At 40.8% G+C, this 27,532-nt stretch overlaps 1 protein-coding gene across 2 annotated transcripts; it reads left to right on the top strand.

Moving 5' to 3' along the window:
* Window positions 1-258: 258 nt before the first annotated feature.
* dyrk2 (dual-specificity tyrosine-(Y)-phosphorylation regulated kinase 2) lies at window positions 259-27,267 on the top strand. Of its 2 annotated transcripts, none has more exons than XM_085386265.1 (7): window positions 259-412; window positions 16,488-16,591; window positions 21,689-22,031; window positions 22,145-22,308; window positions 22,884-23,273; window positions 23,358-23,448; window positions 24,051-27,267. In XM_085386265.1, exons 1-7 carry the CDS (start codon window positions 373-375, stop codon window positions 24,683-24,685), a joined length of 1,767 nt encoding a protein of 588 aa, XP_085242391.1. In that variant the 5' UTR covers window positions 259-372; the 3' UTR covers window positions 24,686-27,267. The 2 variants fall into 2 exon arrangements, with proteins under 2 accessions (XP_085242391.1, XP_085242392.1); XM_085386266.1 differs by having other exon boundaries at window positions 394-505.
* Window positions 27,268-27,532: the final 265 nt, after the last annotated feature.

Below are 27,532 nucleotides of genomic sequence, written 5' to 3'. Positions count from 1 at the left end.
TTATTATTATTATTATTATTATCATTATTATTATTATTATTATTATTATTATTATCATCATCATTTATTGCTACTACTACTGTAACATATATCGGTGATTTAACAGTAAACTATTACAAATAACAAAATTAATTTATTATTTGTTTTTGTTTGTTTATATTTAAATGAGGCGATGGAAGCACTAATGCGTCTCTAATTGTCTCGGGGTCTGAAGGAGCGAGAGGAGGAGAAGTGGGAGGAGTAGGTAGAGGAAGAGGAGGGGTGGCTAATGGAGGAAGAGGAGGGGTGGCTAATGGAGGAAGAGGAGGGGTGGCTAATGGAGGAAGAGGAGGTGTTCTGCACAGTTGAGTCCAGAGGAGAGGAGCGGCCGCCATGTTAACCAAGAAGCCCGTAACCTCGGTCCTTCCGACGGGTGAGCATACCCTTTGTATCCGACAGAAGGCACCTGAGCCGGGCCACGGTTGAGGAGATGCCCCAGTGTTTCTCTGGCTGTCTTTAACGGCAGGTAGTGAGTGAGACACGGAGGAGCAGAGCGGGGAGGGCTGGGGGCTGTGCTAGCTAAGTGGCTCCAGTACGAGCAGCCCTCCAGGCTCGCCTTTTTCGGTCTCTGCTCTTTAAATTAAGCATAAAAGCTGGGAGCTAGCTGGGCTGACAGCGGGAGAAGTGAAGGAAGGAAAATCAGCTCTGTCCGTCAGGTTAATTTTTAGCAAACAGATGAGAAGTGACAGCAGCAGTAGCTTTTCCCACAGTCTCTCCTTGCTCGGTTATTCCTTCTGCTCTCCGTCAAGCTGCCTTTGTCACCGTGCTACTCCTCGGTGTCCTGGCTCTCCTGGTGCCCTGTGTGTGATGTTAGCTTTGCTGGTTTCTGTGTGTTTTGCGTGTTTTCCGTTGCCGGGTAATTCTTGGCCTCCGGCTCCACGGACAGAAATAAATCTTCGGTCAGAGGTCAGTTGGTTTGCTCCACATTAAAGGTATGGTTTCCCCCTCCTATCACTTCCTAAAATCTTAAGGAGCTTGACAGCCTCACGCTGAGCGTTACAGCTGATATTCTGCCTTTATATTCATATAAGGATTCAGTGGCTTTGTGCTAGCATGGAAGCTCTTCATACACTCCTGGCGTCTGTGTTTGAACCATTAATACGAGATTAATTCGCTCTCCAGAGGTTTGACGATTGTGCTTGGTTTTATTTTTATTTTTTTTTTATCATACACTTAATGTCAATAAATACTTTGATGGTTGGAGGCAGTTTCATTTTGCGTGATGAGCCTGATTGGTATATTAGCATTGCATTAATGCTGTTAGTGTGAGGAAGTCACAGCAGAAATTACTTATGGTATAAACAGATTAAAGGGCGTAGCCATCCATTTCTGCGTGGACTGTTGTTTTGAAGCCTGAAGGTTGGCCATAGTGGTTATTTTGAAGCTTTATTAGCCATAAACTCCTTTATTTACACTGATGCTATTTTTGGCTGGTGTATTCATAGACTTTTGGACATGTTGGATATAGACAGCCGCTGGTTTTTGGTCTGCTGTTTTGAAGCCACAGCTTTGGCCCATTTAGATGTTTTCTTGAAACCGGATGTGGGGCAGACTTGGGAAATTGTTAGCTTGGTTAGCTACTTTAATACTCTACTACTTTAAACCTTTGTTGCTGTTTTTTTTGTTTGTTTGTTTGTTTGTTTGTTTGTTTGTTTAAGGACGTGACCCTATTTTGGAGCAAATGTATAATATGTACAATTTACTTTCTTGTTAAATAGGGTGCTGAAAAGGCATTTAAAAATATTAATGAGTTGTTAGCTGATGTTAGCGCTTGCTAGCATCATGATATTAAATGGAGTTCTAACTTTTGCTCATGGAAAATGTGTTTATATTTGAGCTAGGAAGTTGTTAGCTAGCCTGGTTAGCGAGGTACCAATTCACACTGTGATATAAAATGGTAGTCTAATCTTGGCTAGTGAAAATGGGCCTTAAATATACACACATGGATGTAAAAGCTAATGGTAGCCACAGGAGGGGTTACCTAGGGAACTATTCAGCAACTAGCTTGGTTGACAAGGTGATAACCAGGGTTACTGGGTTTTGGAAAACAGGCTTTATGTTTTGCTTATTGAGGTTTTGGAGACTCTTGACCACTAACCATGTGACTTAACTTATCCACCATTCTAGATGTGTGATAACTAAGGGAAGGGATCAAGTAAGTCCCCGATCACCCCAGTTGTGAGGTGGAAAATGAATATCATTTTTGTGAGCAATTTGTGGATTTTTATGGCAATCGTTGGAAAAATGATCGCTAAAGTCAGTCACGTAGGTCCCCTGGCAACTCACCTGTTGCTAGGGTAAAAGACCCCGACTAGTGTGCAAAAAACTTGTGATTGCTGCAGTCACAGTTTCAGTGGAAATGAATTGACTTGTGTACAAATTTCATCCAGCTGCTAAAACGCTGAAAAGTGCGACACAAAATGTAAATGGAGGTTTACCTTTAAAGTAAAAATTACACCTTTAACTTCATTTTTACTTTTCGTGGTTTTTTTTTTTTTTGTCAGTGTTGTAAATCGAACAATTTCTGCAGTCTCTCATAGTATAAGGCCCTTACCGGTCACCTGTGGCAATTTTATTTTGACTGTGTTGTTTACTGTCGTGTACTGTGGACCATACTATTTTTACTCTTTATCGTACTGGTAGCACAAAACAAAAAAATCCTTGTGGGATTTTTTGAGCATTAGTAACAGTCACACCAGTCTCAAACAACCCTTGTTTAAGAGTAGAATCACATACACAAACTACAGTCCCAGACAAAAGTTTAAGATCACTTGGGTGGGATTTGTATTTTGCATTGTTGGATCTTAACAAGGTTTCAAGTAGAGCTTCAACAAGAAGAAATGGGAGTGAGACAAAACATTTTTTTCAGGATGCAATTTATTGAAAACAACGCTTAAACTGAAACAGGCTATATATACACAGTAACAACCCAACTATTGTTACTGTTAAGTTGTTTTTCACAAGTTTATTTCAAACTGTGTTAACTAGAGCAGGGCGATATGGCCAAAAATATTTATCACGATATATATTTGAAAATTTGCGATAACGATATAACCGACGATATAATTGATGCGAGACAAAATACAACTCCACAACATTACTAGCGCAAAAAGACAACCTTCCATTTATTTTCACTTAAACAAGAAGCTGGTTTTTATGTACATTAAAGCTTTATAAAAATGTAACAGTGCAAATGCAAATTCCTTGCTGAAAGTTTAACCAAAAGGCATTTCCAGTAGAAATGGGCTGACATATCCTGAGCAGAACCATGTATAATATCCACTGAAGTTAAAAAGAGGTGCTTTGCAACATTAAACTGCATTGTGCAGTACGCATTTTTCGGACCATAAGGTGCACGGGATTATAAGGCACATTAAGCGAAACAAAGCAGTCAGATAAATCAAACTTTATTAAACTCATTCTTCTTGCTTCCTCCACTTCTGTACCATTGATTCATTAATGTTGAATTCTCTGGCAGCTGCTCTATTCCCATGTTGTTGCAGTATATTAATGACTAACCTCGTATTGTGGATGGATTATCTCAGTTGTTCTCCTGACTGAAGTTTGGTCCGTTTACAGCATCCTGCCATGCGATTGCATTTGTCTCTAACCATGAAGAACCTTCACGTTAACTTTTATAAGTGGAAAAGTGTTAGTGTTCGTCCTCCAGCTTCACTGTTTATGTTATGCTAACATAGCTGTGTCGCTAGCGATCACGTAGCACATCATTATATACCAGCTAGCCCAACTTCAGTAACCCTACAAACGTCACTGCTGTTTAGTTTCCTGTCTTCATTTATGTTGGAAGTGATAGCAGAGCTGTACGTTTGATTTTTTTCAGAAATCTCTCAGTCAGAACATGCTATATCATGCTTAGGTAACTAGCGAAACTAGCGAGCTAACTTCCGCTAGCTTCCTGCTAACTTCTAACTCCGTTAAATGTAATAACTTTTGTTTTCATGGATGCCTGGAAGTTAAACTTTATAGTTACACCTGGTAAAGCAGCAATGCTGATCGTTTTATTAAAGATGAAAGAATTTAGACAGTTTTTAACTCTAAGTGATGCTGCAGTGTTGTTTGACCTGAAGCATACGGAGTTTAGGACCCAGATTACTCCCAGATTTAAGAGCATCTTAGTCCGACAAATACGACAATAACGACGGCTGCTTGCATGTTCTGCAAAAAAATGCGCTTTGTTGTGTATCTGACGGACAAACACCAAACCAGTTCCACATCACTGAAGTTGCACCATTTTTACAAACCAATTCTGGTTCATCTGTTTCACTCAACAATCGGCCATGTGCGTATGAAAACAAAGGCACTGCGCATGCGCGTTTTACTCCCATTCTATCGCGATATTTCATTTTCCTATCGTTGCCTAACATTATACCGGTATTACCGTGAACGGTATAATATGGCCCAGCCCTAGTGTTAACTCATCTTCACTCTAATTCTACAATAAACATATTTAAAAGAAATATCACGTGCTTCATGAAATAAATAACAGGTAATTTAACCTTTTTAGGCCTCATATATACAGCAAGGTGTATGTCAGGCAGTTGTGCCAAATTTATTTGAAGCTTGTCTTGTGGATAATGTAAGGGTGTTATGTGTAGTAGCATGAAGTATATGCTTTGCAATGTATTATGCTATCTTTAGGAACTAAGACATTGCAGTTGAGTTTGATTGCACATTGCTGTATTCAGTTACAGTGATGTAAACAGAGGCAGGCAGCCAGATGTAACATAGCTCTGATATTATTGCTGTCATTTGCTCAAAGCCAGCGATGTGCTGTCAGTAATGAAGTTTAAACAGTGACTGATACAGAGTATAATTACTCTGTGATCACAGTCCTGTTTTTGTCATTTAAACTGTCAGACTTGTAGCAAGCTTTCCCTGCTCATCCCTCATCCTCGTCTAACCACCTGCTTTATAATCAGTTCATTAGCTGCTTGAATCAGAGTCTGTTTCCTGCTGTGTGCTGGCAGTTTGTGCCAGTTCATGCACTGTTTCCAGATCTGTGTCCCAGTTTCTCACTGTACACCAACAAGCATGGGGTGGATGTCGTAATGTTGACGCTGCGTGCTGACAAATGGCTGTTAAACTGGCTCTGCTGCAGCAGCACACGGGGTTTTAAAAGGTGCTTTTGAGAGGAGGGCGGAGTTTGCAACTGTCTCGGTTATCTGTGTCAAAGCAGATGGTGCCTGGTTATCAGAATACCCACATTCAGAGAGTTTCTGTCTTTGAAAACATCACAGCTGCTTGTTTACAAGTAGTGCTGATCATCACTCTCGCAGATAGATCGACAAACCTCGTTAATGTGGGTTTTTACCAGCTGCTGCTAATTAACAGTGATTCTGAAATGGAAAGGTTTGGATGTCATCGGGCTGATTTGTTCTTGTTTTCCATTTGAATGCACTACTGCTTAATTCTTGTTTCTTAACACGAGTTTTCCCAGTTTCCCTGTCTTTATCTTCATGTATCTGAGTGTCTGTGCCATAAAGTGACTAGTTTTGACTTCTAAAGGGCAAAAATAGGTGAAATTGTGAATTTTCTGATATTAATTTTCTTGGTGATTTTACCCAGAAATCAGGTTTCAAAGTCCAAACAGTGAAAATGTGGCAGAATTTGTGGCTTTAAAATAAAAAGATGCTGCTGAAAGGGAAGTGAAAAGTTAAAAAGGCGAGGCATCCTGAATAAGTATGATGACGGCATCCGATTTCCATAATTAAACAGAAACATGAATACCCAGCACATACCTGCCTCCTGAGGCGATAGGTTGATGCTTTAGTCCAGCTCTTGGTTTAACCGCTGCTCTTTAAAAGTAGAGTTTGGATGAATTACAGTTTGAAAAGTCTTCACATGTGTGACTGAACAGCAGCAGTACAAGTCAGTTTACATCTTCATGACTGAAACAGTTTGTTTACCCTCCTGCATAGTAATGTTAGCACACCACCAAAGGAACAGCAGCATGTGTTGATAAAAACATACAAGTAATTAATGGCTTTACTGCAATTTTTACACTTTGTAAAGCCACCCAGGTTCTGTTGGACCATTTGGCTGAGCACTTTTGGTCCCCGGGCTGCATGTTTGACACCTCTACATTAGTGGATTGCCCAACCAGAGTCCTAACAGCCAATCGGCAGCTTCAAAACTGAGGGACTTTGACTCCACAGCTGTATGTGCTGCTAAATTTGGGTGTCATTAACACCCAGCCATGGGCGTCTGTTTTTAAAAAAAATTTTTTTATGATACTTCACTCACTATTTTTACAGTGTTAGAAGTAGGGAATAGTGTAGAAGTTCAACTAAATGTCAGTGAGTCATCTACAGGACCCTGTGAGGGACAGCATGCTGTGACTTTGGGAGCTTCGTAGTTTTTTTTTTACCCACATCTTTTATATCTCCAGCACCTCTGCTGGCTTGTGACATTGCTGAGCGTCACAGCGCTGACTTTCCCACTCGACCGGTTGAGCAGCATGCCGAGCATGCCTGCCGGCTCTCTGGCATTTCCAGCTCGGTGTTGAGTTTGCATTCAGAGCGCTGCTTTTCCACTCCGGTAGCATGCATTTGTCGGGCTCGCAGCGAGGCAGGCTGTGTGCGCCTTCAGTACAGATCCCTGTTACACTATCAGTACGTGTTGCAGGAGCCCCTGCAGAGTTGATGAAGGGCTGAGAGCCCAGCAGGACACTGGATGGTCTGAGTTAGAGCCTGAGCTGCTCTGGAGATTTAACCTCTGCTTTTAATGCTTTTATTGGCTGATAATTTTATTTTTCTGACTGAAGCAAGGACTTTAACCCTTTAAAACCGGTCGGAGCGGGCACGCTCCGTTTTGTGTAACTATTTTTAAATCCCTGTAGAACTGCAACCACGTAAGCTAACGCAATAATTTTTTTTGCATATGAAACCGGAGGAGTTGTACTTACACCTTATGCCATCAGCTTGTCCTTGGTCACGGTTCCCTTCCACACATAGCTTTGCAAAAACTGCATAAAAAGCGCTTGCAACAACAAAATCATAATATTCCAGAAACACGCTTTGCCAATCCGATCAGCTGTTCGTAACACTTCCTACGTTGGAACAGACGTCAGCCCGAACTATCGCCTATCCGCCATTACCTGGCCCGAAACCGAAAGTGATGTCACTTTCGCGGAAATGTATTTTTATTTTACCATCAGGGCCTCATAAGCCTATACTGGTGTTTTTAAAAGTTATGTTTGACTTTATGACTTTCTTTGTCATTTCTGGGAGGCTTAGAGCTCAAATTGCACTGCTGGAAATAGTTTATTTTGATGCATATGCTGTTTTTTTGCAAATTTGCATTGTAATATTTATTTTCATTTTTCCTGCAGTATATAAAAATTGGTGTATTTCAAAAATAAAACTATGAAGACACTTAAAATAAATTTCCTGTGGTGGGAAACTATTTTGTGCAACTTTTTTGTATTTACAGTTAAGGCTGCTCGATTATGGCAAAAATGATAATCACGATTATTTTCACTGAAATTGAGATCGCGGTTATTTGACGATATTTATTTAACCCTTTAAGACCTACTATAGAACCAAGTCCGCCAGAGCTTATATTGTTTTTTTTACATGTTGTAGTGCCATTTTTGGGAGCATTTCAATTTGCTATGCCACTGTTATAGCCCATATTTTAATAATATGTATGCATTAAGTCCATAGTAACTACATTAATTGCAAAAAAGTGCAATAAACTACAAAAAAATTGAAAATAGTTTTTGGTTGTTTTACATATATTTCTACTTGGAGAAATTTAAGAGGTTTATCCCTCAAAACTTTAAATACAAAAAAGTTGCAAAAAATAGTTTACAACAGGAAATTTATTTTGAGTGTCTTCATAGTTTTATTTTGGAGATACACCAATTTTTATATACTGCAGGAAAAACGAAAAAACAATCCTATGATGCAAATTTGCAAAGAAAACAGCAGGTGCATCAAAATAAACTATTTCCAGCAGTGCAATTCGAGTTCTAAGCATCCCAGAAACTATTCAGAAAAGTCAAACATGACCAGTATAGGCTTTTAAGGCCTACAAGTAAAAACTACATTTCCGTGAAAATGACGTCACTTCCGGTTTCGGCCAGGAAATGGCGGACATGCAATAGTTCACACTGACGTCTGTTTCACTGTGGGAAGTGTTACGAACAGCTGATCGGATCGGCAAAGCGTGTTTCTGGAATATTATGTTTTTGTTCCTGCAAGCGCTTTTTATGCAATTTTTGCAAAGCTATATGTGGAAGGAAACCATGACCGAGGACAAGCTGATGGCATCAGATGTAAGTACAACTCCTCCGGTTTCATATGCAAAACAAATTATTGCGCTAGCTTACACGGTTCAGGTTCTACAGGGATTTAAAAATAGTTACACAAAACGGAGCGTGCTGCTCTGACCGGCTTTAAAGGGTTAACAATGACTTTAAAAAATAATATAAAATAGTGTGCAACACCACTGAAGTTTTTTTTACCTCTCTTTTCAACCAACGGCAGTCACTCTCCTCTCCAAATAGTTTCTGCTTAGCTTTCAGATCTTCCTCAGCTCCTCTTAATCAGCAGTCTCCAACCTTTTTTGCGCCACGGACCGGTTTATGCCCGACAATATTTTCACGGACTGGCCTTTAAGGTGTCACGGATAAATGAGGGAGGGGCTAATAATCGGCTCAGTCATTTTTAATGATCGTTGAAAGTCCAGATCGTAATCGTGATTAAAATTCGATTAATTGAGCAGCCCTATTTACAGTTTTGAGGGATAAGCCCCTTAAATTTCTCTAACTAGAAATGTATGTTTAAAAAAAAAAAAAAAAAAAAAAAGATTTTAAATTTTTTTTTTGGAGTTTATTGCACTTTTTTGCAATTTATGTAATTACTATGGACTTAATGCAGACATATTATTAAAATTTGGGCTATAATGGTTGTATTGATGTATATCAACTTGAAATGCTCCCGAAAATGACATTTTGTGATTATGCCTTGAGCTTGTTCAAATTGCTTGTAGCAGGAGGCCGTGGGTAGCCCTGGCATGTATTTCTTCAGGTTGGCTGTGTCTGCCATAGGGCCTGGTCTGTCAGTCAGAACAGGTTGTTAAAGTTTGAGATGCTTCGGGGACAGACGCCTCTGTCTCCACAGTAAGGTGCATTCCTCAAGTATTTTTAGTGTAACGTTACCTACCGTCATGCATGTTTGCCATTACTCAAATGCTGTTGTGACTCAAACAGAGAGGATGTCATGTTTATTAGCATCTTTGGCTTCAAACAGCAGCTTCGTTCATTTACTGGAACTTTTTCAGACTGTGGACACTTCTGCAAGCTAATTGGGTTTTACTCATGACAGGTAACCAATAATCGAACCGGAGATCTTTTGTTTGCTATGCTTATGCTATGTTCTGATCATTGAAAAGTCTCAGCAAGTCTCTGTGTGGCCAACAACAGACACACATTATGCCCATATCGTGGTCTAAACCAATCAGAGATAGTCAAAATTAAAAGTGCCTCAAAAGCTTCGAACTGAATATCTTACTTGGACTATCTGTTTATTTTATATATCTTGAGATATTTGAAGTTTAAATTTCAGCTCACTGAAGCACTTTAAGCACAATAACTTTTTCAGCACTGTATTTTTCGGACTATAAGGCGCACTTAAAATATTTTTATTTCCTCAAAAGTGCGCTTTATGTATGAATTTTGGTTGTGCTTACTGACCACAAACTGATTTTATATAGTACATGGCGCTCAAAAATCTGTCAAAATGTTTTAGTATGACTTTGGTAAGCTACGAAGCCGCACCGCTTGATGGATTGTTGGAGCATTACAGCTACTGTAGTCAGGAGAACTTTGTGTTGACAATAGGGCTGCCTCGATTAGTCGACTAGTCACGATTACGTCGACTATCAAAATCATAGAATACTAATAGTCGACGCGTCGTTTGAAGCTTTGTAAGATCCCAAAAGACACAGGAATAAGTAGTAGGATTTAAGAGTATAGTAACGGACTGAAACAGAAGATGGCAGCACTGCATGTACAAGGATGCCAGCTGCCGTTAAACCCAGAAGAAGAAGCAGTGTCCGGTATCGTAGCTGTGTCCAAATTCAGGAACCGCATCCTTCTGTGCCCACATTTGTAGGCCGATTACGTTACAGCGACACGACGAAGACGGTCCAAATTCGAAGACTGACAAATGCGGCCCACAAATGTGCCCTTGATTTCCCCAGATTTGAAGGATGGGTCGGGTGTATACTTCGTGGCCCAGCCTATCCCAGAATTCATAGTGCGGCCCTGCTCAATTTTCAACTATGGCGGCTGCTAGTTAGTTTTAATATTACTGTTATTATTCTCTCTGGGTCACAAAATAAATGTGTAACATATTTTGAGGCAAGGATGTAGCTGTGTAAACTTGAAATATCTGCTCAGTTTATCAAGACACCGCATATTTTCAAAACGTCTGTTACCCACCAGCTCGATGGCTAGCCGGGGTTCAAGGCTCACTCTGGTGAGAACACCAGACTCCCAGCAAATCGTTTTCAAACCCACCGCCGTCTTTCGCTACTCAGGTTAAACATGATATACAAGTCACTTAGATAACTTAAAAATGTTATTGTTTGGCTTTTTTCAGTATTTTATTTGTTCCTGAGTAAATCGGTTTGGCTGAGATTAAAGTTATAGTTTTTACACAGCAGAATAAACGTCAAGCAGACAACAGACTTGGGGGGGGGGGGAAGGAACAAACTATCTTATCAAAAATGATAATTGGAAAAAAAAAGGAAACATGCCTGCGGTTAGGGCTGCATGATTAATTGTTAGAAAATCGCGATCTCGATTCATACTTATGTGCGATCTCATTTCCAAATTACGACGATTTAAAAAGAAAAAAAAAAAAAAAAAAAAAAGACGACGACGATTGTACCGCATTTTGATCCGGGACGTAATCTGCATGAAAACAAGCGCTCACTCTTCCTGCTCAACAAATGACAAGGGCGGAGCCTTATACCACGTGATACAGAAGCTGTGGTGTGATGCTAAAATTAGCAGGGAAAAAACAACGGAGAGCACGTCAGGGATGACGAGAAAGTGACAGGAGAAAATCCGTCCCGGTCAACCACCAAAACATCAATAACAGGAACCTTATACAGCGCTTCCCTATACAGGTCGAACTTTCACAGGCACAAAGAAATTACGGAGGCTATCACTTATCACCTGACCAAAGATATGGCTCCCATCAACACTGTGCAAAACGAGGGATTTAGGAAAATGATCAACACCCTAGACAAACGCTACACAGTGCCGTCCAGCAACTATTTTTCTATTATTTTGTTGCACTACCTGCTCTATACACGCAGTGTCGAGCAACGGTGGAGACGGGATTTCAAGCAGTACAACATTTTGCAGCAACAGAAAAACGTGAGACATTTGTTGTTTTTAATGTTTATTTATTGTTTTTATGTTCAGTCTCAACTGTTATGAAGTTGATGTGCAGTTAATAAGTGCAATAAATATTTATACTGGAAAAGAAAATCGTGAGAGAATCGTGATCTCAATTCTAAGCCAAAAAATCGTGATTCTCATTTTATGCAAAATCGTGCAACCCTACCTGCGGTGTCAAACATTTCAATCATTCATTTCAAATTCTCTTTTTTGTATGTCCATCTTCATTCAGCTTTTTTTTTTTTTTTTTTTTGTTGTTGTTGTACGTTAGCCATTTCCCCCAGTCCTTCAAAAAGCGTTCTTCCGTCAGTTTCAGTTTATATGTAAAGTTCTCCATCTCCATAATGTCCTCCACTGCTTCTTTCCTGGTGTCTCTGTCTTAAGCCAGTTTTTGGTGATGGCCTTCTTTGCTGTTGAAAGGAGAATCTTAGCCAAGTAACGATCCTTTACATCTACAGTACCTTCCAAGTATCCTAGATACAAAACAAGGCAAGTTCTGGGAATTATGTAACTAATATATCACAGAGAGCTGAGTGAATTTTGACCCAGGAAGTGTGAATGTTTCTGCATTTCCAGAAAATGTGTGTATGGTCTGGTTCATCCCATCCACACAGCCTCCAACACTGTTGTTGGGGGCGATCGTGGCTCAAGAGTTGGGAGTTCGCCTTGTAATCGGAAGGTTGCCGGTTCGAGCCCCGGCTTGGACAGTCTCGGTCGTTGTGTCCTTGGGCAAGACACTTCACCCGTTGCCTACTGGTGGTGGTCAGAGGGCCCGGTGGCGCCAGTGTCCGGCAGCCTCGCCTCTGTCAGTACGCCCCAGGGTGGCTGTGGCTACAATGTAGCTTGCCATCACCAGTGTGTGAATGTGTTTGTGAATGGGTGGATGACTGGATATGTAAAGCGCTTTGGGGTCCTTAGGGACTAGTAAAGCGCTATATAAATACAGGCCATTTGTTGTGTATTGGTTTGTTTATTTTTAATCTTAGGTGTAATAAAGTAGCAAATTTGATTTTTCCAGATGAATTCTCTCCACTTTAATGATTGAGTTGTATTCTTATGTTCTTTCCATGTTTCATACCACACCTTCTCAGTGATTTCTTCATCCAGCTCTTTCCCATTGTCCAGTTATATTTTAGATAGCAAGGAGCAGACGGCTGAGTTTATTAAACTCCACCGAAACAATCTGCAGTTGTCATTAAAATTTAATAAACCATCATCTTGTCTTTATTTTTAGTTAGCACATACCTTAAACACTTAAAGCTGTAAACTAATGATAGTTATATAAGAGCAGATGCATGCTGGTGCAATAAGCTGTACGTTTTATGTCCAATGGATGCATGATCTGATTAGCCGACTAAGTGCAAAAATAATTGGTGACTAATCAACTATCAAAATAATAATTTGTGGCAGCCCTAGTTGACAAGATTATTAATCATTTAGAAATCAATATTCTCTGTATGGACAGCAATTTAAAAAAAGAAAAAAAAAAAAAAAGAAAAAAGGAATGTGTAAAGCTGCGGTGTTAAGCGATGCGGATGAAAAATTTGTTTGCACCTAACTTTTGTGCTGGTGCACCTAAGAAAGGGGGGAAAAAAAAAAAAAAAAAAGTTGGGCGCAACAGTGCAACTGTGGCAAAAAGTTAGTCTAGAGCCCTGATCTGACTACAGTGTTTCTGGCTAACTGATTAAAAGTTTTTTCCAATAAAATGTAATCAAATAGGCAAAAATGGCGGCTTTTTAAAATCCCAGTGTGACATAAAAGTTTTAGTTTTGGACTAACAAAAATTAGTCCACAGTCTCCGACTTCATCATGCAGTTGTTCGGCGTCCTGCGTCATGCCTTGTGGGCTTGCCGATGTGGTTTTGCCTCACCCTCCATGTCATCCTCATTAGCGGGATTAAGTTTGGATTAGAGGCGGAGAGCAGCAGTACGGTCCATCTGCCTGCTTCAACTTGCACCGACACAGAAAGTCACCGGACGGTGGCCTGCAAGGGTCCTCTTTGTTTATCCATTTATTGTTTCCATGACGAGCCAGCGGAAGATTCTGATTTTCATTTCCAGCTGTTCGGAAAATATTTTAATGATCTGGAGCTTTCTGATTCACCGATGATTGAATTATTACAGAAATAAGCTCACAGGCACGACTCAACATAATGGGTGGGTTAGCTTACTGATCAGCCATCTAAAACAGAGTTTGGGCTGTTTTTGTTGAAACCAACTTTACTTGTGAAATTTGATAAATGCTGATTTTACTTCAGAATGAGGCTTTAAAAATATTTTATCCTGAGAAAGTTGAGCCTCTACATGTGATATTTCCCAGGTAGCACATGGAAGTATCCTGTACCACGTCCATCTGTGCTGCAGGCATTTGTGTCTATAACCTCCTGAAACACAATCTGAAGCTCACAGCGTAAAGTCCTGATTGGCTGTGTGGAGGCGAGAAGAGTCAGCCACTGAACTTCTCTTTGTTGCTTTATGTTTTCATTTGTTAGTTACGTTTCCCGTGAACGACCCAAAGTGGCAGAGAAGACATGAAAACTTTGACTGTTGTCAGACACCTTTTCCCTTTAAACTCCTTGGAGTCCTGTCACCGTTTTCGGGGGTTCAGGTCAGAGCTGTTTGAAATCTGCGTATTAACCCTGTGCAATCAGTATGTGGTAATGTTTGGCCTGCTCTTGTTTATATCACTGGTTCCCCTTTAAAAGTGATGTGAAAGTGACTGCTTTGCTCCCTCAGAGGCAGTTCTTAAGTTAACAGACTCTGCTGGTTGCTGAGTTTTGATTTCCTGCTTCTCCTTTTTCACGTCGTCACTCTGAGTCGGGCCGTGAACCATTGACAGCGGCAAAAGCTGATAAGTGTCTTGTTTAAAGTCCAACATGCTTTATCACCCAGCGGCTGTTTAAACTTTTGGCTCTTCAGTTAAGAAGACACTGTGACCTCTGACCCGTGCATCGTGTTGCTGTCGTCATGTTGCTATTAAAGAAGGTGAAGCTGCAGAGGGAGAGGCAGAGAGGTAGGCACTGTGTTGGAGATTACGAGGCTAAATTAAAACCTTCATCCTCCTTAGACTCTATAGGACTGACTCCAGAATGAACAGGATTGCTTTGGGTCAGTCCAGTCCAGAGCTATTTGAAGGCATTTAGCAGGACGGTCAATGAGCTGTTTACATGCGGACTGGTAGCTAAGCTTTCAGCCACTTCAAGCTTTCTTATGCTGTATTTACATGGTACTGTACAGACTGCAGTGTTTCCCACAGGTTTATTTTTGGCACATGTGTATGTTTGTGTATGTGTCAACACAAAGTTTTTACACATTCGTCACCTTTACATGTTTCAGGTACCAAATTAATCTTGGACAAAAATAACCCGGGTAAATAGAGATCGACAGACCACGTGACTTTCGCACGTTGCATTGTAAGTACGAGTGGCAGCAAAATTAGCCACTTGTACCCACAATCCTTTGCGGTTTTACCCTGGAAATGACGCCACATTTTCGATCGCTATACAAAATGCAGTTTTTAAATGATTATTTCATTCATTAAGAAAAAAAAACATATCCAAAGCTAACTCATCTCATGTGAAAAAGTAATTACCCCCTCTAAGTCATAAATTAACTTTTATTGTCTGATTTCTGCCAGATCTGTTGAATTATTAAATTGCTTAAATAGAACCTGTATGATAAAGTGAAGTAGCCTAAAAGATCTCAAAAAGCAACAAATCATCCCAGGATCTAAAGAAATGGATGCGAAAGATCTGCTGGTCTGCTGCCGCAGCTGGTCTGCTGCCGCAGCTGGTCTGCTGCCGCAGCTGGTCTGCTGCCGCAGCTCGTCTGCTGCCGCAGCTCGTCTGCTGCGAGTTTCAACGTGTTTTGCATTCAGAGATGCTCTTCTGTATACCTTGGTTGTAACGAGTGGTTATTTGAGTAAATACTGCTTTCCTGATTGAAGTTCAGCAGGTCATCTTGACCATGTCTGAGTGCTTTGGGGTGCTGCTGTGTGATTAGCTAATTGGATAACAATTAAATAAAAATAAATGTTAGAAGCAGTTTACTCGCAGCAATTCAACTGCAAAAACCAGAAGAACATCATCTTTGTTACCTTGTGGCAGCGTGAAAAGGGTTTTTGGTGCAGTGATTAGATGGTACAATACAAACAGGAAATGTACACAAGGTCAAAGACTACAGCATCACAGAAAAAAGCTGTGGAGTCAGATTTCTCTTGTTCCAGGAAATAAAAAAGAAGATTAAGAGTTAAGTTTATTCGTACAGCTCTTATCAAATGCAGATAACTTTCTTTAAAATTGAGAACTGGGGCATTAAGCTGTTTGAGTTTTATCAGTTTTATCAGCATGTCTAAGTAGGTAAAAATTGAAAATGATATACTAAGCTAATTCAGATTTAAAAATAAGTAAGTAAATGGTGATATTTTTATGACAGTTTTTTGCAAGAAAAGTTACAGATTAACTTTTCTTGCAAAAACTGCATAAAAATCAGCAGATCTTCACATATGTGAAGCTGCGTCTGTAGAATGTTTACAGATATTGTTTCAAGATATTTAGTTAATAACTGTAGCTCCTGTGCTGCTGGAATAACTGGAGGTTTTTCCATTCTTCCCATTCCTCCACCATGGTGTGAATTCAGCTCATTTTATCTTCGTAGACAGCACAGTGCTGAGTTGGTCTAAAACCTCTTAAAACCACAGTTTTAGTCTTCATTTTCGTGATACTGCCCAATAAAGGTTGTGTAACTCGTCAGGTTTCCCATCTATGACTTAAAAAAAATCCATCTTGGCTTCCTCCTGAGGCTAAAACACTCAAATTAAGAAACTTTTTTTTTTTCAGCATTTTCTTTTCTTTTTCTTTTCTTTTCTTTTCTTTTTTTTTTTTTGTTTGTTTGTTTGTTGTCCAAGCAGGACTAGTTGAAACACAGGCATTGGTCTTTATGATGTAAAAGGCATTAAAACACACATGACAATAACAAAGCTGTCATATAATCATCTTTTCTCACTCTTTCAGGCAAAACGGGCGAGCCGGTCTACTCTCCCGGTCACAACGGCTCTCAGGCCACGTCGCCTGCCGCCCTGCCCCCACTTCGCAACAGTAACCACCATCATTTGACGGTATGGCTGCACACTGCTTTATCATTTATTATTTTCACTTCTTTGTCATTGTTGTGTTCAAAATAACACATGTGAAGAGCATAAAGCGGATATCATGCCTAAGTATCTGGACTTCTTCCTCTTGATCTCAGAATCTTTAAAACTTAGATGAACTGTGAGTAGTTTGCTCATTTAGGTTTAACCAAAATTCACAAACTGTGTAAATGTGCTTTGATGAAATTAGTACTCAAACTGTGTTTTCTTTTACCAAAATACAAAATTTTTCTTCCAACTAGGCCAATTATGCTTTACCTACTTTTAATGTTTGAGGTGACAGTGTTGCTGCAGTTCTAGGAAGCCCTTATTATACAAAAGCTTTCAAAGAGCCGCCTGGTAAAACAAACGGAAGAAGAAAAAGACTATGAACCCTGCACGCAGCAGGCTGTCAGGGAGCGAGGGGAGAGAGCAAGCCATGCGCCGCCCTAATTGGCTTTATGTGAACGCAGGTGAGACTCGGTAGTCTATCAGCACAGAGGATGAACCACAGAGCAAGGGCAGGATAATAATGATGATAGAAAAAGTTGAAAAAAAGCTGCCTAACAAGGTTTTGAACAACGATGGTAGCATGCAGAAGTCATTCAGATCGCTCTATCAGAATCAGAAAGTCATTATTTATCCCTAAAGGGCAATTATTTTATATTTGTTTATCTGCTCTTGGCTCTGTGTGATGTCACGAATAGGGAATGTCACTAATAAGGTCATTTGAGTACCTCAGACTAGTTTATATCCTCTTTTACTGTGTGGTTCTCCTTTTTTTTTTTTTTTTTTTTTTTTTTCTTCCCTATTCTCTTTCCGCTCTCAACAAATCGGGGTTGATGGCTTCCCCTCCAACAGTGTCTTCCTGTTAATAGGGAGTTCTTCCTTTCCACAATCACAGAGTGCTTGCTCACAGGCAGTCACCTGACCATTGGGGTTCTTTACCTTACAATACACATGAAAATTAAAATTGAGCAGTCTGCTGAGCTGAATAGAAGCTCCACTCTCCTCCTGCTGTTCAGATCTTCTGTTTGTGGGAGGCTGCCAATCAGGAGATTAAAGGAAGTGGATGAACTACACCAATGTAGGGGTGGGCGACATAAACGATATACGATAGAAACGATATAAATTTGGCTAACGATAGAGCGTTATAGTCAAAATCTCTATCGCGCATGTTGATGATGTCATCAAGCTGTGCCTGTTTTGGTCGAAAGCATCGCAGCGTGTCACCACCCAATCCGTACCAGAAACCCGATCGGTACCCCGCATGCGCGAAAGGTTTCTACTTCCGGTCGTAGCGTTTTACGATAGTTATGAGTCAGAGTATCTGTTAAGATGTTAAGAATAACAAGTATATCTTAAAATGTTTGCAATAATGAAGCATTTCAGTACAATGTAGACAAAAACGAAAAATAAAAAGAAAGTTACGGATCAGGACTCTCCGATCCTTACTGCGCATGTGTAAAGTCTGACCGTACAAATCGGGTCTACCCGATCCGTACCGCGCATGTGCAGATGTTTTCTTCTTCTTCTGTTCGTTTAATGGCAGTTTACTCCCCAGTGTACGAGGATACCGCCACCTGCTGACCGAGCGAATAAACCCTATTATAAACTGAATTATCGTCATTACAAACGTGTGTTAAATCTGATTTAGTGATAGTCGAGTGTGTTTATGCTTGTCTGTGAGGAGAGGATTGTTGGAATAGTGATGATGATGTCCGCTATCACTGTCAATTGTCAGTTAACACTTCATCTGGCTGATGAATCTACACGTGAGATATTACAAAGTCTGCATTATTAACTCTGTAATTAGGCGCCATTCTTCTTATTTTACGGCGCTGTTGCTCAATCGGGGAACGCTCTCTGTTGAGGAGAAAAGCATGAATTTCTTTGTATACGGATTATCCATTGTTTAAATGTCCTGGGCAGTCGAAAAGGAGGCAGAGCTGTTGAGAAATGCTAGGAGCTAACTGGGCGATAACAGTATCATTCAAATATATTGAATGTCGCAATGTTGGCAAAGAGAGGAAGTGACGTAAGATTTGCGCATGCGGGGTACCGATCGGGTTTCCGGTACGGATCGGGTAGTGACACCGCGGCTAAAACCATTATCATCTGCAAATTATGGCGGGCGACAGTCATAGTAAAGAGATGAAGCACTTTTGAAATATGGGGAAAGCCAAAAACTGCGCTTCCTCCACTTCCGTAACATTGATTCATTAATGTTGAATTCTCTCGCAGCTGTTCTATTCCCGCGTTGTTGCAGTATATTAATAACTAACCTCGTATTGTGGATGAATAATCTCAGTTGTTCTCCTGACTGAAGTTTGGCCCGTGTATAGCATTCTGCTATGCGATTGCATTTGTCCCTGACCACCAGAATCTGTCACGTTAACTTTTATTGAGTGGGGGAAAAAAGTTAGCGTTCATCCTCCAGCTTCACTGTGCTAATGTTATGCTAACATAGCTGTGTCGCTAGCAATCACGTAGCACAACATTATATACCAGGTAGTCCAACTTCAGTAACCCTGCAAACGCCACTGCTGTTTAGTTTTCTGTCTTCATTTATGTCGGAAGTGGTAGCAGAGCTGTACGTTTTAATTAGTTTCAAAAATCTCTCAGTCAGAACATGGTATGAGATGTTTAGGTGGAAACTAGCGAGCTAACTTCCTGTTAACTTCTAACTCCGTTAAATTTAATAAATTCTGTTTTCATGGATGTAAAACTTAATTGTTACACCCGATAAAGCAGCAACGTTGATGATTTAATTAAAGATGAAAGAATTTAGACCGTTTTTAACTCTTAGTGTTCGTTTGGCTTTGGGACCTGAAGTGGACGGAGTTTTGGACCCAGATTGCTCTGCGAAGCTCCTCACTACGGCAGCCGTAATGCTCTGACAATCCATCAAGCAGTGCGGCTTACCAAAGTTGTACTAAAACATTTTTTAACAGATTTCTGCACGCCAAAATCAGTTCGAGATCAGTAAGCACAACCAACATTCATACATAAGGCACACTCTCGATTTTTGAGGAAATTAAAGGATTTTAAGTGTGCCTTATAGTGTGGAAAATATGTTATACAGAAGAAAATAATATATCGTGATATATATCGTTACCGCACGTGCTTCAAATTATATCGCAATATGAATTTTAGGCCATATCGCCCAGCCCTACACCAATGCCTACTTTAAAATAAATACCGTAACTGTGAAGCTGTTACCAAGAAGAATGTGAATCTGATCCAGTTTAATTATAAACATTAAGTCTGCTAGTGTGCCTCAGGTACATGGTTTTATTCTGATAGTCATCAGCAGGTGAATAACAGAAAAAGTGATGAACAGATTAGCGGCAGATGTTCTGCTCAGACCTTTGTGGTCAGCAGCTTCGTGCAGGTCGTGATTTTTTGAGTTTGATTCAGATTCTGCAACTCAGGGTTTTGTCCCGTTCATCTTGGCTCATCGTTGGGAGAAATAAGCTGGTGAAGTCATCTGTCGGTGTTGGCGTGTTAGCATACTGTTAGCGCCAAGAAGCAGCACTTCTGTGCACCAGCCTGCTGCAGCCACATGGCTAATAATAGCCTCCTGTGCCAGGATGCTTTAAACAGCTAAATGGTTTATAGGCTGGTGTGAAGAGCAGACACACGCACACACAAGACTAATGTTATAAAAGAAATAATGCATCATTTATTTGCTCTGTTTATTTTATCGCCACTTTTGTACACGATAATGACGTTTCCTGTGGCACGTCAGTGGAATCTCTTACCAGACATTAACATTGATGTCCAGGACGGCAAATCGGAGGCTTCTTATCACTTGGAAAAAGTCACATGTTTAATCAAGGAGCAAATATTAATTGTCAGAAACTGATCTTCCAGCCTCAAGTAATTTACCTGCATTAGTGTGCCTTAAATACAGTGTGCCTTATGGTCTGAAAAATATGGTACACAAAAGAAAAAATAAATAAAATTAGAGCTCAGCATATAAAAACATTAAGAATTTTATTGCATTATATTAATGAGGGCAACCTAACGACAAGTGAACCCTGGAAGAAATAAAATCTTATATTGGGGCAAATTCTTTAATCACAGTTGACTGATAATTCTGTACCGGCAGTTTTTATTTCTCAGTAACGATTGAAATGAACAGAAATGTTGATTATTCTTCAAAATAACTGCCTGAATATGTACCTGGACACAATTCAAGATGGGTGTCCAGTGGCTAACCTTTCACCTGAAAGAACTCATTTCCCAGCCCTCTTATATAAAACCATTTAAAAACATGGAAATATTACACCTAGCTTTTTTATGTATGTTTAATAATAAAAATAAATAATCTGCAGATTAATGAATAATGGAAATCCTTGAAGGAAAGAAGCAACATTTGGCTGACTGAGTCGAGGTGTAGTCAGGTAAGGGAGGAGTCAGCAGAGCCACATGTCATCTTATATGTCACTGTAGCTGCTGAGACACACACACAAACCTGTTTGTGTGAGTGTTTCATCTCCTGATTTTCATCCTCATGTTTGTGCCACCGTGTCCTCAGCTGCCGGGTCACGAGAACACACACTTACTGTGTTTTTGTGTTAAGGACCAGGTCTTTGAACCAAGCCGCTCTGCCGTGTGTGTGTGTGTGTGTGTGTGTGAGTGTGAGAAAGCACCTCTGTTATCTGAAAGGACCCAGGTGTGCTGGTCACCACAGCAACGGGGAGTGACTCAGTGAGCAGGAGACAAAGGGAGACAATGAGACGGAGACGGAGGCGCCTGTTAATCAGAGGGGGATAATTTTTAAGTTCATCTTTCCGGGAATAGTTTTTGTCTAATTCACTCATTTCTGGGTGTTAATTATCCACGTTTCTCTGAGAGCGCACGTCCAGGTCCATATTTGGATGACACGCATCAGAAAATGAATAATTAAAAGGAGAAAAATAAAGTCCCAGAATCTAAACTTAAACCAAAGACGACATAAGTGGTCATAAAGTGGCCACCTGCTAGTTACTGTTTTTAAATAAACCTCGGTTTCCTCGGCTCAACTTGCAGAGGACTCTCTCTTATTTTTAGCCAATATTTCCCTCTGTTTTCGGTCAGGGAGGCTCTAAAGTTGCGATGTCGGACGCCGTCCAGCTGTCATCGCAGTCGCAGGGCCATGTCACTCAGCTCTATGAGGAGAACACCAACAAACGCCCGGTGCTGACCTCCCAGCCCAATGGGCTGGCTCCAATCAGCTCGTCCCGACCTGGCTTGCCGCTGCCAGACCGGCAGACCTCGACGTCAGAGCCTGCCCACCACCACCGCCAGAGCAGCGCAGCCTCCAACAAGTCGACGGACAGCAAGCCGAAGGTCAACCCCATGACCCCGGAGCAGGCCATGAAGCAGTTCATGTCCAAAATTTCGTCATTCGAGCAACACGAGATGTTCAGCTATCCCGAGGGTGAGTGTCCCTAACCACTCCGCCTGCAGATGGTCGTTCTGATTGATTAGAGGTCGGGTGTATTGACAGGAGAGAACCACCAATAACTGATCAATCATCTGCTTCCTCCTCAGTGTATTTTGTTGGCCAGAATGCCAAGAAGAGGCAGGGGGTCCTCGGTGGAGCCAACAACGGGGGCTATGACGATGATCAGGGGTCTTACATCCATGTACCACATGACCACATCGCATATCGCTATGAAGTCTTGAAGGTCATCGGCAAGGGCAGCTTTGGACAGGTATGACTGCTGACCCCCCCCCCTAATTTCCTGGTTTTTTTTTAGTCTCTGAATTTTTTTTTCTTTTTTTCTTTAAGATTATTTTTGTTGACTTTTTATTAAATTTTGTTTGCGGTTATGTTTAGTTCCTGACTTTTTAAGAGTGATGACAAGTTTTAGCGTCTTTGTGGTAATAATTTTTAACCTTAATGCCTGCAGAAGATTCCAGATGATGTTGTAGTTTGTAGCAAAGACAGTAGAGATGGTTATTACACAGCTTAGCAGCTGAGCTTTGTTTGCTTTATAAAGGAATGCCACAACAAAAGGAGCTTTTAGTTATCAGGTTATGAGTCTTCATGTTTAATTTTAAGATGAATTTTTTAATAGAGAAATAACAGTTGTAGAATAGAACCAGGAAAACTATGAATATTAAAAATATCTTTGCATACTCCTCTATTCCGAGACTTTAGTTGGTGGGGTTTTTTTGGGGGGTTTTTTTGGTTTTTTTTTTTTTGTTTGTTTTTTTGTTTTTTGACATCAAGAATATCTAATCTAAGATTAATGACGGCGTCATGCTCTTCCTTTTCCTCCTGCAGGTGGTGAAGGCCTTTGACCACAAGACTCAGACACATGTGGCTCTGAAAATGGTCCGCAACGAGAAGCGCTTCCACCGGCAGGCAGCGGAGGAGATCCGCATCCTGGAGCACCTGAAGAAGCAGGACAAGGATTCGAGCATGAACGTCATTCACATGCTGGAGAACTTCACCTTCCGAAACCACATCTGCATGACCTTCGAGCTCCTCAGCATGAACCTGTACGAGCTCATCAAGAAGAACAAGTTTCAGGGCTTCAGCCTCCCGCTGGTCAGGAAGTTTGCCCACTCCATCCTACAGTGTCTGGATGCACTGCACAAGAATCGCATCATCCACTGCGATCTCAAGCCCGAGAACATTTTACTGAAGCAGCAGGGACGCAGCGGCATCAAGGTCAGCTGCTGTAAACAAATCAGAGGAAAATCCCCTTTCTTCACTTCACAGACCCTTTCAAACTGCTTCTCTTTCTCTCCTCAGGTCATAGACTTTGGTTCCAGCTGTTATGAACATCAGAGGGTTTACACCTACATCCAGTCCAGGTTCTACAGAGCACCGGAGGTTATTCTGGGTAAGAAAAACACTGAGAAAACTGAGAGCAGCGTTTCCTTTCGCATATGGAAGACAAAATAAACTGGCACGTTATAAGTTACTCAATAAAGGAATAAAAGCCATTAAATAAAAAATAATATTAAAAATATAGAAGAAGACTGAATTTAGGGAAACTGATTTAAACATTTTAAATAAATAGTAATAAAATATATATAAAATTACGTATTAAATTTTTAAAAAAAGGTTTTTAACCAAACTAGTCATCGCTTTTGAGCTCTGACAGCAGAGGTTTTTTTTTTTTCACTTTTAAGATAATGTACAGAATAAAAGCTTGTTATTCTGACTTTAAATGAGAACCAACCAGCGACTTAAAAAAACAAAAAAAACCAACAACGAACGTTTCCCTTTAAAATTAATGTGCATCAAGTTATCTTTGCAATTTAATAATAGATATAGTTATTATTACTTGCATTCTGATGTTTCAGGAAACTCTTGAAAGCAGTTCATCGCAGGAAACGGTCTTTGGACTTCCTGAATGTGACTGCTTTACTTTTTGTTTGACCGACTAGCCAATAATGACACAGGCTGGATTTGATGGTGACCCTCTTTCTTCTCTTCCAGGCTCCAGGTATGGGATGCCCATCGACATGTGGTCTCTGGGCTGTATCCTTGCCGAACTGCTCACTGGTTACCCCCTGCTGCCGGGCGAAGATGAAGCTGACCAGCTTGCCTGCATCATCGAACTCCTGGGAATGCCCACTCAGAAGCTCCTTGACGGCTCCAAGAGAGCGAAAAACTTTGTGTCATCAAAAGGCTACCCACGGTACTGCACCGTGACCACGCTACCCGATGGCACCACAGTGCTGAACAGCGGGCGCTCGCGGCGGGGAAAAATGCGCGGCCCCCCGGGCAGTAAGGACTGGAGCACGGCGCTGAAGGGCTGCGATGACGTGCACTTCATCGACTTCCTCAAACAGTGTCTAGAGTGGGACCCGGCACTCAGGATCACGCCCAGTCATGCGCTTCGGCACCCGTGGCTGAGGAGGCGGCTTCCAAAGCCTCCGTCAGGAACCACGGCTGGAGAAAAGACCTCATCGTCCAAACGTGGCACAACCACTACTGATGGCGCCATCACCTCCATCTCAAAGCTCCCCACCACGTCATCCTCCTCAAAAACCAGGACTAACTTAGCAGCTATCACGGACGCCAACGGAAACATCCAGCCGAGGACAGTGCTGCCCAAACTGGTCAGCTGAGAGTGAATGCACCCCACTCGCTGCAGGGAGGATGGCAAACCAGCCGAATAAAATGGTTTCGTCCAGTTTGACAAACGTTTGGTTTTTCAGCGTTGTTGGGGTGCATTCAGAATAAACACGGCATGGAAATGTGCGGATTGGCTACTCCGCCGCACAAAACCCAGTTAGATGAACTTGCTTGCGTTCAGGAATGCCTCAAATCCTCAGTTTTACATTTTGAGCAGTGAGACACGAAGTAACCGCACATTGTTTGGACCCGACTGCAGCGCCACTCAGACAATCAGAACTCACTATACCGCTCTGTAGCTCCAAACTCACAAACACATCAACAACATGGTGCTGACGGGGGAACAAGGCTGTTTTTAAAGCGTTTTTAGTACAGAATCTTTTTAGCTGGTTTGATTAATCAATTTAACAGCTTCAGTCTTACAAGGTTATATCCAAACACAGTGTAGGGCCTTATGAAGGAGGTTTATGAGGTTAACTGACAGTTAAGTTTGATATATCCTTTTAATTCTAAAGGTATAGTTGTGCAGTGATTAGCTTTCTAGTCTTTGTTTTATGTCAGAGTGGAAAAAAAAGTTTGTTGGGTTTTAGTTAGGGGTAGATTGGTGGTGTTTGTTAAAAGCCCAGCAGAACCCACTCTCTGCTAGGTAGCTAACTTTGTTAGTTAGCTTTTGTTTTACAGTGTAGCTAGCCTTTTTTTTACCGTGCTAGCATAGTGCCTGTCAGCTGGCTAACTGCTAGCTGGCACTGTTTGTTGTTGGACAGCTACATGTTTCTTAGCTGTCCCTTTGCTAGCTATTTACCTTTTGACTGGCTAGCAGTTAGCTTAACAAATTTTAAATCTGTCAGCTAGCTATAGCTGGCTCCACGTTTGCCTTTTTTGGCAGTCTGGCGGCTAGCCTTAGCCGGTTTTTAGCCATAGCTCGTTAGCTCTTCACTGCCCAGCCTTACGAAGCACAGACAGAATGAAAAAGATTTTTAATATCTACACTTTGTTTTTTGATGGGGATAAAATAATGCCTGAAAAGAAGAATGTTTGAAGTAAACAAGTACCAGTTTTTTCCTTTTGTAATGAATCAAAACTGAGCACTGAGGGCACGAAATGGGGTTTGAGGGAGAGGAGCTGGTTTAATAGTAACATTATAAACCTCACAGCAAAGAGCATGGATTAAAAAAAAATACATTTAATGTTGTAAACCAAAGGGGACAGTGAAGAATTTTCTTAAATAGCCATTTTAAATAGTATTTAATAATAATTTGTCATTGTATAGAGAAAATAAAAGATGATTGTTGACCGTTACGCGGTAGACGTATCACCTGAGCCCAGAAAAAAAAGTTTATCTAAAATTAACTTGTACACAAATCCTCATGTGCAACAAAATGAGTGTAAGCAACTTTGATTTTCAAAGTACCATAGGTTTACTAAGCTCCTCCATTTGGTTTTTCTCAAAGTATGGCGAGGTTGTTTTAAACCACAGCCTTTAGAGCCATTTGGAGCATGATATGTAGTGAATACCCTTTTAAAAAAGTAACAAAGAATAGTTAAGGAGCATCTACGTCAGAATGGATCGAGCAATAACATCTAAAGTTCAGCCTTTTCTTTTTCTTTTTTTCTTTTTTTTTTTTTTTTTAAACTTGCGGCAGTCAGTGAGCGATTAAAGGTGAATACCAATGGGACCTAAGCATAGTGAGCCACTGCATCTGGCCCTGAATGACGCAGTAAAATTACAGATTAATTTAATGATTATTGATTATATAGATCCAAAAAGAAGTACATTTGCTGATACACGGATCAGAGTTAATTATTGAAAAATTTATAATGGGACGGGAGATGATTTTATTTATTTGCGACACGTTAATATTTATTAATCTAATCTATGTATTACGTGCAGTTTATACTGTATACTTGAATGTGTGTGAGCTGGATGTATGTACTTGTGCGTGTATGCGCGTGCGCAGTATAAAGGGTCTTTTTGTTTGTTTGGGTTTTTTCTAAAGCTTGTTCCCTCAACCCTGCATACTTTTACACACACACACACACACACACACACACACACACACACACACACACACACACACACACACACACACACAGAGCTGTATCTGAACGCACTCTAAAACTTAGGAAGATGACGACTAGGAGAAAAGCTGGCCCACAGTTGGCTGTGTGCACCATCAGCCTGGTGATGTAATGTAGCACGCAGGAAGTGGACGATGATGCTCAGAAGGAACTCTTGTTTAAAAACAAACAAACAAAAAAAAAAAAAAAACAGACACTACCTGCTCCACCCATCTCAGGGGAAGCTTTGTCCCCCTTCTGGAGGAGGAAGAGGAGGATAAAGGGGGGGATCCTCTCTGATGTTGGTTTGTTTTTTTTTCTGAGGACTTGATTGGTTGAGTTTTATTTTATTTTTTTAATTCAGTGAGATGAAGTGCAGAGAGTCATAACTGTGTGCCTTCAGTATCTCATTGCCATGTCTCTCTCTCTCTCTCTCTCTCACACTCACACACACACACACACACACACACACACACACACACACACACACACACACACACACACACACACACACACATTCTTAAAGAGGTGATGTCATAGCATCAATAACAAAAATGAACAACAAAACCTCCCAGGAAGTCCGTCAGTATCCTTTGGTGCCACTCACACCAGCATGGTGAGATTTAATGGCTTAGAGTCTGGATGCTGATCAGTTCCTGGTTTGTTTCAGTAAAGCCCAAAGATACCTTGTGAACCCGTGTGACCTTTGACCTCTAAACCCCAGCTTGTCTTCACTGATCTGATACAATGGTTTTGTGGTCAGTGGAGACTCAAACACATGT

The sequence above is a fragment of the Rhamphochromis longiceps genome, linkage group LG17 (assembly GCF_057381845.1).
Source record: "Rhamphochromis longiceps isolate RC_006_pf linkage group LG17, R_longiceps_female_GT1.1, whole genome shotgun sequence".
NCBI lineage: Eukaryota > Metazoa > Chordata > Actinopteri > Cichliformes > Cichlidae > Rhamphochromis > Rhamphochromis longiceps.
The sequence above is the reverse complement of the archived record's forward strand: the minus strand, read 5'-3'. Positions and strand labels throughout refer to the sequence as shown.